General features: G+C 53.9%; 2 protein-coding genes across 2 annotated transcripts in view; one reads left to right on the forward strand and one right to left on the reverse strand.

Moving 5' to 3' along the window:
• The window catches only part of Slc25a29 (solute carrier family 25 member 29), an 11,374-nt gene extending 3,611 nt beyond the window's left edge, over positions 1-7,763 (reverse strand). Inside the window, exons 1-2 of the mRNA XM_031356962.1 lie at positions 7,528-7,763; positions 2,804-2,847 (exon numbers count right to left, since the gene is read on the reverse strand). Of these exons, the coding sequence (XP_031212822.1) occupies positions 2,804-2,847; positions 7,528-7,561 (78 nt within the window). The 5' untranslated portion in view covers positions 7,562-7,763. The remainder of the gene's footprint in view (positions 1-2,803; positions 2,848-7,527) is intronic.
• A 661-nt stretch (positions 7,764-8,424) lies between these two features.
• The window catches only part of Slc25a47 (solute carrier family 25 member 47), a 19,809-nt gene continuing 18,298 nt past the window's right edge, over positions 8,425-9,935 (forward strand). The window contains exon 1 of the mRNA XM_031356886.1: positions 8,425-8,504. The gene's annotated coding sequence lies outside the window, so the exon portion shown is untranslated. The remainder of the gene's footprint in view (positions 8,505-9,935) is intronic.

The raw sequence follows: 9,935 nt of genomic DNA on the forward strand, positions 1-9,935 counted from the left end.
GCCAGCCAGCCAACCAAACAACCAAACAACCAAACAACCACCAACCAACCAACCAACCAACCAGCCAACCAACCAACCAACCAACCAACCACCAACCAACCAGCCAGCCAGCCAACCAGCCAGCCAACCAACCAACCAACCAACTGCCTTTTATAGTAGTTACTTTGCTTGAACATAATACCAGTAGCCCAACCATAGTTGGGGGTTGGGGGAGGGCATGCAAACTGATTTTGTGAAAGAACACTTCCCAGGTCTCCATGGGCAGTGGGGTGACTCCCATGACTGAATAAATGCCGAGGGGTGGTGGTAGACTCAGCAACTCAGAGGAGTTTCATCTGCCAGGACAAAAGTACTTTCTTGCCCGAGAGGCCTACTTCAGGAACTAGTCCCAACTGCCTCAGCATCCTCTGCCATGCCCTACTGAGGAGGTAAATCCAAGGCTCTTATTGGCTGGACACAGCTGTGGGAGGTGTTTGAGACATTTGATCACAAGATATAAGCATACTGCCATGTGGATGGGAGCAAACTAATGAAGGTTGCAGAGGTCCGGGGAGGGGCGGGGATGTGGAGAAGGCACCCAGACAGTGTGGACGTGGTGGGTTGCTTAGTGGACAGATTGACAAGGTCTTCCTTCTTACAAGCCTATGAAGGGGATTCACAGGCTACCGCTTGCCAGGGGAGAGTAGTCTGCGTCCTTCTCCCAGGGGTGACGGGTCTGTGCTGTCCGGTGTTCTATTTATTAAAAACTAAAGAGAAATAGAATGTGTTCTATGGGGGTGTAGTCAGGTATGAGGGAAGGGGATGTCTCAGTGGGCCCATGCCAAGGCATCCCTTCCCCCTGAGGGACCAGCCACACGACGGTATAGTATAGACTAGAGTTTATTCAGGGCACGGGAGGGGAGTTAAGAGGAAAGTAGAGGCAGAGAAAGGCAGAGAGAGAAAAAAAGTAGAGAAGTAGAGGCCGGCCATGAACATGTGAAGGAGGAGGGGACAAGCAGCCCCTTTTATAGTGGGTCAGGCCTACCTGGCTGTTGCTAGGTAACTGTGGGAGTGGAGTTTAGACAGAATGCTAACATCCAGAGCCTGCATTAACCCATTTAACTGGACTCAAATTATCCTGGCATATGATGGACAAGAAGACTTAAGTAACCTCATTTGTCCCTCAATTCATAGATGTCTGGCCCCAGGTCAGGTTCTAAAGTAGCAGCAGAGGAGGACTGGACCAAGGACAGAGCTTTGTAAGGTCAAAGCCAGTGCACAAGGCCAGGCCTTTACACCCACACTGGAAGAAATCCCAGCTCTGAATAACTGAGCACCTTTCTTTGCCAGTAAACCCCTGGCAAAAAAAAAAAAAAAAAAAAAAAAAAAAAAGGAAGAACCAGGAAGTGAACCTCAACCCAGCTTGAGATGTGTTCAGTCTCCAGCTCTTCCCTCACCCAATGGAGAAGTGTCCCTACCGAGTACAGGTCTGGTCTAAGGACCTGCCAATCCCAGGCCCCCGGGCTCCGGGAAAACCAGCAGAGGAGTAACTTCAGCATTTACAGCTCCAACCACAGGAGACATCTGCACAGGAGTTTCCTGCCAGAGGATATGGGTCTGTCTCCTTTACTTCTGTCCAGGGATCCTAAGAGCCTGGAGCTCCAGTTAATCATTGAGATGTGACTCAGAGGAGGTACTGTCAGAGTACCTGCCCTAGGGCTTCCATGTTTAGAGCCCTGGCCATTTGTTTTTGTTTTGTTTTGTTTTGTTTTTTTGAGACAGGGTTTCTCTGTGTAGCCCTGGCTGTCCTGGAACTCACTCTGTAGACCAGGCTGGCCTCGAACTCAGAAATCTGCCTGCCTCTACCTCCCAAGTGCTGGGATTAAAGGCGTGTGCCACCACCGCCCGGCCTGCCCTGGCCATTTGAAAGTGGTGTGCCTTGGTACCTTTGGGTGACACTGCCTTACAGGTATATGCCAGCACTCAAAATAGTCGTGACAAGCACCCATCCATAATGACTGCAAGAGAAATCCCCTCAGCTTTATTTCAGGAGTTTGTGATGAGGTCTTGCTAGAACAGTTTAGGCTGCCCTCAAACTTGGATCCTCCAGCCCTAGTTTCCCAAGGCTTCTACATAGTGTCTGCTACCACATCCAGCGGTTGTAGCAGGCTTTCCTAACACAAGCTGGCCTCAAATCCTCAATTCTCCCCAGGGCTGGAATTCCAGGGGTGCTACCACACTTTGCCCAGTAGGGTTCTATTCCTTACATTTCTGCATTTTCGAAACTCTTAGCTTTCTGTCAGGGATATGCTATGGGTGGGGTTAATGAGAGGTTCAGCAGTTAACAACAGTGGGTGATCTTCCAGAAGCTCTGGGCTCAGTTCCCACAATCCACATGGTGGTTCACAACCACCTATAATCCCAGGTTCACCAGGCACATACATGATACACAAACAATACATGCAGGCAAAACACATAAAATAATATAATAATTCAATGAAGATGCTAGGAGAACTACATATCAGGAAAGGGTGAGCTTCCTCCATCTGGCTGCAAAGGAGAAAACCTGCTGCCCATCACTCATTACCAGTCTCTGCCAGCCAAGTGACCAACGCTTGGCTGTGGACTCAACATGCAGCTCAGCCTCTGAGAAGATGCAATTCCAGGAGGATGGGTAATAGCTGCCTCTGGGAAGATGCAATTCCAGGAGGATGGGTAAGGTAGCCCATTCAGTGGAATAGCGACCCTGCCTTCATTCAAAACCTGGGGGCAACTTTTACCCTGCAGGCATGTCCCAATGTCTGTGCCTCCACAAGAGACTCACCTTGACTGTGTCAAAAGGGTGTCCCACAATCACACCTGCCACACCTGGAAGAGAAAGGTCCCTGTGACCAAGTGCCTCAGAACTTTGCAGAACCCTGGGGGCGTGAGTGCTGGCCTTTTATGGCCAAAGGGAAGGAGAGACTGACCAGGTTTTCCCATGAAACCCTGAGGGACCCAGGGCCCATCCCCAGGGATTCCTGCAATGTCCCCTCTGGTAGCAAGAGCCAGCCAACAAGCTGATGAGCTCAAAGCATCTGTCCTTTTTCTTCCCCCGCAGCTCCTTGAGGTGATGTGTCTCCTAGGGAACTAACTGTACAGCTCTCTCTAGTCCAGTGCCTCATACAAGAGGCTTTTGAGCATGTTGGAGTCAGAAGTTAGCCCGTCGCTGGGATTTGAATCTTCCTTCTGTTATTTATCTTCTGGGCATGCTCATAAAGGGACTCATCATTTTGGCCTTTCTCTGCTCACCTGAAAGGCACTTCACACACACACACACTCACACACACACACACACACACACACACCCTCTCTGTCTATCTTGGTATATATATGTCTCTCTCTGTGTATCTTTGTCTCTCTGTGTCTTTGTCTTTTTCTCCCTCTGTCTCTGTGTCTCTGTCTCTCCTTTCCTCTTCCTCTCTCTGTCTCTCTCTGTATGTCTCTCTTTCTTTCTCTGTCTCTCTCCCTCTCTCCCTCTCCTCCCTTCTCCCTCTCCTCCCTCTCTCTCGTTCCCCCTCTCCCTCCTACCCCTCCCTCATGCCTCCACCCCTGCATCTTCAGGGTAGCGTGAGGATCCCCGGCCTGCTGACCAAGACCTCCCAAGCCACATTACTTTGAGTCATCCTTAGTTTATTTATCATTTAAGAGCCTGCCAGATAGCCAGACAGTGGTGGTGCACACCTTTAATCCCAGCACTTGGGAGGCAGAGGCAGGAGGATTTCTGAGTTTGAGGCTAGCCTGGTCTACAGAGTGAGTTCCAGGACAGCCAGGGCTATACAGAGAAACCCTGACTCGACAAAACAAACAAAAAAGAGCCTGCCAGAGACCCCACCCCCAAGAGCAAGGTTTAAGAACATTCCTCAGAGTGCCATGCCGGTAGTGAACAATCAGTGACTCCCCTTCACCCCCACCCTGCCCCCTGCAGCCCAATGATCCCATTTCCCGGAAGGAGAGACAGAAGTCTGCTATGCTTCTTGGGAACACCTACCAGGGAGTCTCTTTGGGGCTGGCCTGCAGGAGGGGTGGGGTTCTTGCTCACAGGTCTTGAGGTCTTAGGTCCTCCCCTAGAAAGAAGTCCCCTTTGGTTGCTAGCACTTTATGTCTAACTGCAACAGCTGATGTTGGGCAATGAGCATTAACATTACAAACTGCTGGTCACTGTTCTTGGTTCATACCGATCCTAACCCTCCCACTTCAGACGATTAACTCCTACAAATGAGCAAAGCAGGACAGAGGAGCCCACAGCAGTACATCCTTGGAGCCTGGCCGGGAGGGGATGAAACTGGAGCTCCAGCTGTGTCCTGGGGCTGCTTCCTGCCCACTCACCACCTTGGTCCTGTGAAGGCTGGCCACAGATCCCACCAGGGCACTGGGGTAACACTGGCTCCAAACTCGTGCCTTGCATCCTTCTGTGGTCCACCCTGCTCCATGCGTCTGTTCTTTTAATTTCTTTCTTTTTGACACAAGGTCTCGATAGGTCATGCTGGCTAGCCTGGATTTCCTTGTATAGACTGGGCTGGCTTCAAACTCACAGAGATCAGCCTGTGTCTGGCCTCCATTCACTCTGCCCTTTCTTTTTTTTTTTTTGTTTTTTGTTTTTTTCAAGACAGAGGGTTTCTCTGTGTAGCCTTGGCTTCCTGGAACTCACTGTGTAGACCAGGCTGGCCTCGAACTCAGAAATCTGCCTGCCTCTGCCTCTGCCTCCCAAATGCTGGGATTAAAGGCGTGTGCCACCACTGCCCGGCCACTCTGCCCTTTCACTGTTCCGCACTTTTAATTCAATAAAACACTTTCTAGTAACACTCCGGTCATTACACAGGCAAAAAGGTGAACAGGTCCTGACCCCTCACCCACCACAGGTCCCCGTTGCGGCCTTCTTTCCAGGGTGTCTCAGCTTGGAGTCTGCTGGGCTATATCCAGAGCTTTGGGTAAGAAACCTACTGCCAACCCTCTCCTGACTGTTCTCTCAGCACGCCTATGAGACCTTCTGTGTGGACTTGAGAAATGTCACCAGGGGGTGCCAAGGGTGTGCCTGTGTCTTTAAAGCAACCCTGCTTGGCACTCCACCAGCCTTCGAGCTGCAGATTCATGCCCCTTCCGAGCTGGGGAAATTTCCACTGTCATCTCTTCGCACTAGCCACCGTCTCCAGGCAGGCTCCCTTTCTCACGGAGCCCCTCACATCCTCGCAACTCTACCCATTTCTGGCAGTGGGACCTTGTTTTCACCTGCTTCTAACTTCCTGGTTTGTGGTTGCTCGGGCAGAACCAGGAGCTCACAGAGCAGACTAGCCTAGCCCCTGCTTAGCTCGTTTTTGTTATTTGTAAACCCTACTTCTGGAACGTCATTTCTTAGGCTAACCTGGATCTCTTAGTGCTTTCGGAAGCCTAGCACTCATGGCTGGTATGCTGGGCATCTGGGTATGCCCTGTTAGCCTTCTTCCCTTTCCCACTGAGAGCCGAGCCCAGCTGGGAGCAGCTGCTTACAGGTGCCAGCAACAACAGTCTTTGTCACTTCCAAACTGTTGCTAGAACCTCAAGCCTCTCACCCGCCCCTTCTGTAGGGAAGCCCCAAGGGTTCCCAAGCTGGCAGGCCTTGGCATTCCTACTTCCTACCCATGTCCTTTTGACCTACAGACTCTTTGAGAGCCAAGTAGCCCTGCCCCACCTCTGAGATGGGCCACACCAACAGAAAGGAGCCCAACTCCAAAGCCACTGACCATAGCCAGGGCAGCTCTCACACCATGATTATACGAGGACAAGTTTGAGAGAGATGACAGGTCTGTCCTCTCCAAGCAGACACTATCTTGTGATCTGGCATTTCTGTCACACTGGCCCATGCCCTATCCAGACCCCAGGGGCTATTGTGGCCTCAATATTTGAGACCAGTCCCCTCCCAGCAGGAGAGAGCAGAGGCATAGCTTTCTACCAGAAACAAGTCAAGTCAGGTATTTGCCATGCTCCCTCCCTCAGAGAGGTTAAAGTCAGGATAGAATGTATCCTGGGCCACTCAGGCACACCTACGATGCATTCTTCCTCTGGAAAGAGGCCCCACCACCATCCTGTCCTTCAGAAGGAACCAGGCTGGTACTTTAGACGGCCCGATCCTCACGCGTCTCGGAGCTTGTCTGACAGCATGCTCTGAGCAGAGCTGTGCAGTGATGGGAACCTGGAAGGCAAGCCTGGGGCACAATCAGATGGCTGTCTGCCCCGCAACTGCCCTAACCCTTCAGAGAGGTTGAGCGTGTGTCTCCCACCCCACACCCCATTTCTTTCCTTACCAGATGAACCTTGCTCTGTAGGTGACCTCCATCTCTATCTACCTGTAACCTCACCCACCCTGCATTACTTCAGGTAGTTGGGCACTCTCTACACACCCTGGGTGAGAATGCAGACCAGGCCGGAGACAAGGCACATGACCACCCTGAGACAGGCTGGGTGAAGATGGATGGGTATCCCAGGCAGGGAAGGCTTACTTGAGCAAGTGCCCATGGGCTTGTGGGATAGTGGGAGTTTCTAAAGCAGGCCTGCCCTCAGGGTGAGATATGTTCCCCAGGCCAGCTGTTCTCACCAGGCTACAAATGGAGGGAACCCTGGCCCTGGGGAAACTGCAGTACAAGGGGGTCTTGGCCATAGCAGATGCCCTTGCCTGCCCTGTTACAGCTGGGGGCTAAGATGGGGCTCTTTCTGGGTCTCTAATTCCCCACCAGCTTGTGGAAATCTCTGTGGCCTTCCCACAGCTTACAGACTTGGTGACAGTCTGGTGGTTCTCAAGCACCGCGAGGGCACGTCACTGCCCAGGGAAGGCATTCTGCCAGACCAGCATTCTCCACCCAGGAAGAAGCAAGCACGGATTAAGCACCAGAGGCCAACTCCAGTCTATCACTGTTCCAGGCAAGACCTTTCCGGGTAGGGTTATGAAGGTGAGTGGATAAAGACAGCAAGACAGGTGGGTGAGGAGCCAGGTCTGGGCCTCAGAGCTGAACTCAGCCCTGATATAACCAGCCAGACCCAACTGCCACCTCAGTCGATTTACCTGGAATCCCAGTGGCTAACCCAGGCTCTCTATTTAACACTTACTAAATAAAGTAATCCTCTAGGTAAAAGTAAAGGCACTAAACGTTCAACAGGTTTGCACCTTAGGGTCATGGGCAGACTGGCCTGCTCTCAGCTTCGAGCTTTCTCCAGTCAGGTTGACATGACCACTGATTTGACCACCCGGTGGACCTCCTCTCCTGAGCCCTCCAGCAGCTTAAAGCATTGCATGGGCTCCTGGGGTCGGGCCAGCCCTCTAGGAGGTCGCTTGGTGTCATCGACCTCGCTCAGACAGCTGCGGTAGGCTCAGTAGGTTGCGCTCCGCATCCTCCCGTTCTGTCCTTGCCTCTGGCCAATCCGCGATGTTGCCGGGATCCCCAGACCTTGCGCCCAGTGCGCCCGGAAGGGTCAAGAAGACACCTGTCCCCGCGTACCAGGCAGGCTGCGTGCCTGGCACGCCGGGCATCTCCTTACCTCCGGCGCATCCAGCCAGGAAGTCCAGCGCCATGGCCCGGCCCGGAGAGCCGACTGAGTCCTTCTACTCCTCGGGCCCCGGCCCGCGGCTGGCCGTCGCGACCCCTGCTATCTGGTCTCCGGGCGAGCAGCCGGGTCGGGGTGGCGACTGGGTGGCGACTCCTAGAAAAGCGCTTCCCTGGCGTCCAGCTTGCGGGGCCTCCCCTCGCACCCCGCGCCCCGCCCCGCCAGCTTCAGGCCCCCGGGGGTGGGGGGGGGACAGAGCGCAACCAATCGGTAAGCGAGGCGCGGACACACCCCGCGCTCCCGGTGCCGCCGCCGAGCCTCATTGGCTGGACGCGCCTGGAAGGTGTGGCCTCGGGCGCGGAGGGCGGGGGCGCCTCGGGGCTCAGTAGACAAAGACTGTGCTTCTCGGGCCCGCCCGCGCGGCGCCGGGAACGGGCACTGCGGTGGGCACACTGCACACTGGAGTGCGGAACCTCCCGACCGCAGGGTCCGAAGGGCGGCGCTCGATCTGCTTCGACCCTGGGGCCCCCACGGTGTTTGGATGCGACTCCTCTGCTCAGCCTCATCGTCCTTGCCTGTGTTCAAGAGGACACGGTGGCGCGTGCACACGTGGAACGCCGCGACTCTCCTAAGGCCTACTACGATCTTGGACTCTGCTAGCTGTGAAAGTTCGAGAACAGCCGCCCACTCGGAGGGCCCTCCAAGGCCCCGGATCTCCTTAGACGAACGCGTTGAAGGACTAAGGTCTCAGTGCACCCAGGCAGAGACGTTTTCAAACAGAAGGGGCCTGTGGATGGAAGGGTGCCGCCAAGCCCGATGTGTTCCTGGGAGCCCGCTGAAGGTTATGGAGAAAGGGAGGTTCCAGGACAGGGCTGGGAGCCGCCAGCAGGCCAGATCAGGGGCGCGGGCATATGGCTACAACTCTGGGCCTTAGGACAGGCTGAGCTAGGTGCAGGACAAGGAGCAAGCAGGTAATCCAGGCTTGGAGAGTGTTAAAGTTTAGGTAGGGTAAGAATCCGACGTGCCGCCTCCCACCCCCAGTTGCTGCTAATATCTACAACAGCAAGGAGTCTTGAAGCTGGTCCGAGTGATGGATACAACCATCGCTCCCGGGGCCTCTGCTGGTCATGATTTTCTCTTAAGCTGAGAGTGGAGTACCAGACTCCTGTGGTTACCCGCACACTGCTCTTGCCTCTACCCTCCCCGAACTGGGCGGGGAGTTGTGGGATGGCAGATCTGAGGCCAGGGACCCCAGTGTTTTTGAGAGGTGTTTATCCTTAGAATTGAATGGACCCTTCGTGAAGCCGACACCCAAGTCCAGGCCTGCTGACCCCTAGTCCAGTGCTTGTGGTGGTTACTGGGCCCTGAGCTAGGGGTCTGGAGACCTGGGTTTGATCTCCACAGGCTTTGAGTCATCTGGATGTCTACTGAAAGCAAGTGGTAAGAGGAAGAAGGAGGTACACACCGGAAGTGGGGTGATTGTAGGATCCCTCCTGAGGCCTGCGCCACTGAACTCAACAAAGCTCATCCAGGGACTTAGCTGTAAGAATGTCCTGGGGTTGGGGGTGGGTGTAAAAAAGCTCGAGTCTTCACACCTCCACCCTGGTTTCTGGTTCTAAGAAATGGGAGGGCAACCGATGAGGGAAGAACAGCTCTTTCTGCCTGTGGCTTTGAGACAAGATCTTGATATGTAGCCCAGGTTGGTCTAGAACTTGACACCTTCATGGCTCAGCCTCCTGAACGCGAAGGCTAAGGGTGTGCGAGATAACACCTGGTTACTTTTTCTTTCTCTGGAGGTGGAACTCGGGGTCTCATGCATGCTGGGTAGGCAAGAGCAGAACTTGCTGAGCCTCATCCCTTCAGCCCTTGTTTTGTGTAAGAGAACGTGTGTCAAAAAGCCAGAGAGAGGAGGACCGGTAGGAGCGTGGGAGAGCCTGCCTTCACATGGATGTCATTCCTGGCATTAGCTGTGTGGAGCTCTGACCCCCTAGGAGCACTGGGAAGGGTTCAGGAGCTTCATATACACACATGGGGTACTCTATAGTTAAGCTTCAGAACCATTGGAAGGAAGGCCCAGAGACAGCCCCTGTAGGGATCCTGTGGGACCCTGTGGGCAGCCATCTAGGTACCTTGTAGGCAGAGCATCGGTGGGTCAGTATGGCAGGCTGGTATTGTGTCTGGACTTACTAGGGGACAAAATGTGTGAGGGGATGGAAGGCTAAACTGAGGTTGCATGCTACCCTGGGTTGGTCAGGATCTGTCCTGTGTGGCTGAATGTGCCCCCTGGGCCTGCTGGTCTGGACTGTCGGGGTTTGGGGGCGGGCACTTACATAGTGTACTGGCTGGTTTTGTGTGTCAACTTGACACAGGCTGGAGTTATCACAGACAAGGGAGCTTCAGTT

This window comes from Mastomys coucha, unplaced genomic scaffold, assembly GCF_008632895.1.
Source record: "Mastomys coucha isolate ucsf_1 unplaced genomic scaffold, UCSF_Mcou_1 pScaffold6, whole genome shotgun sequence".
NCBI lineage: Eukaryota > Metazoa > Chordata > Mammalia > Rodentia > Muridae > Mastomys > Mastomys coucha.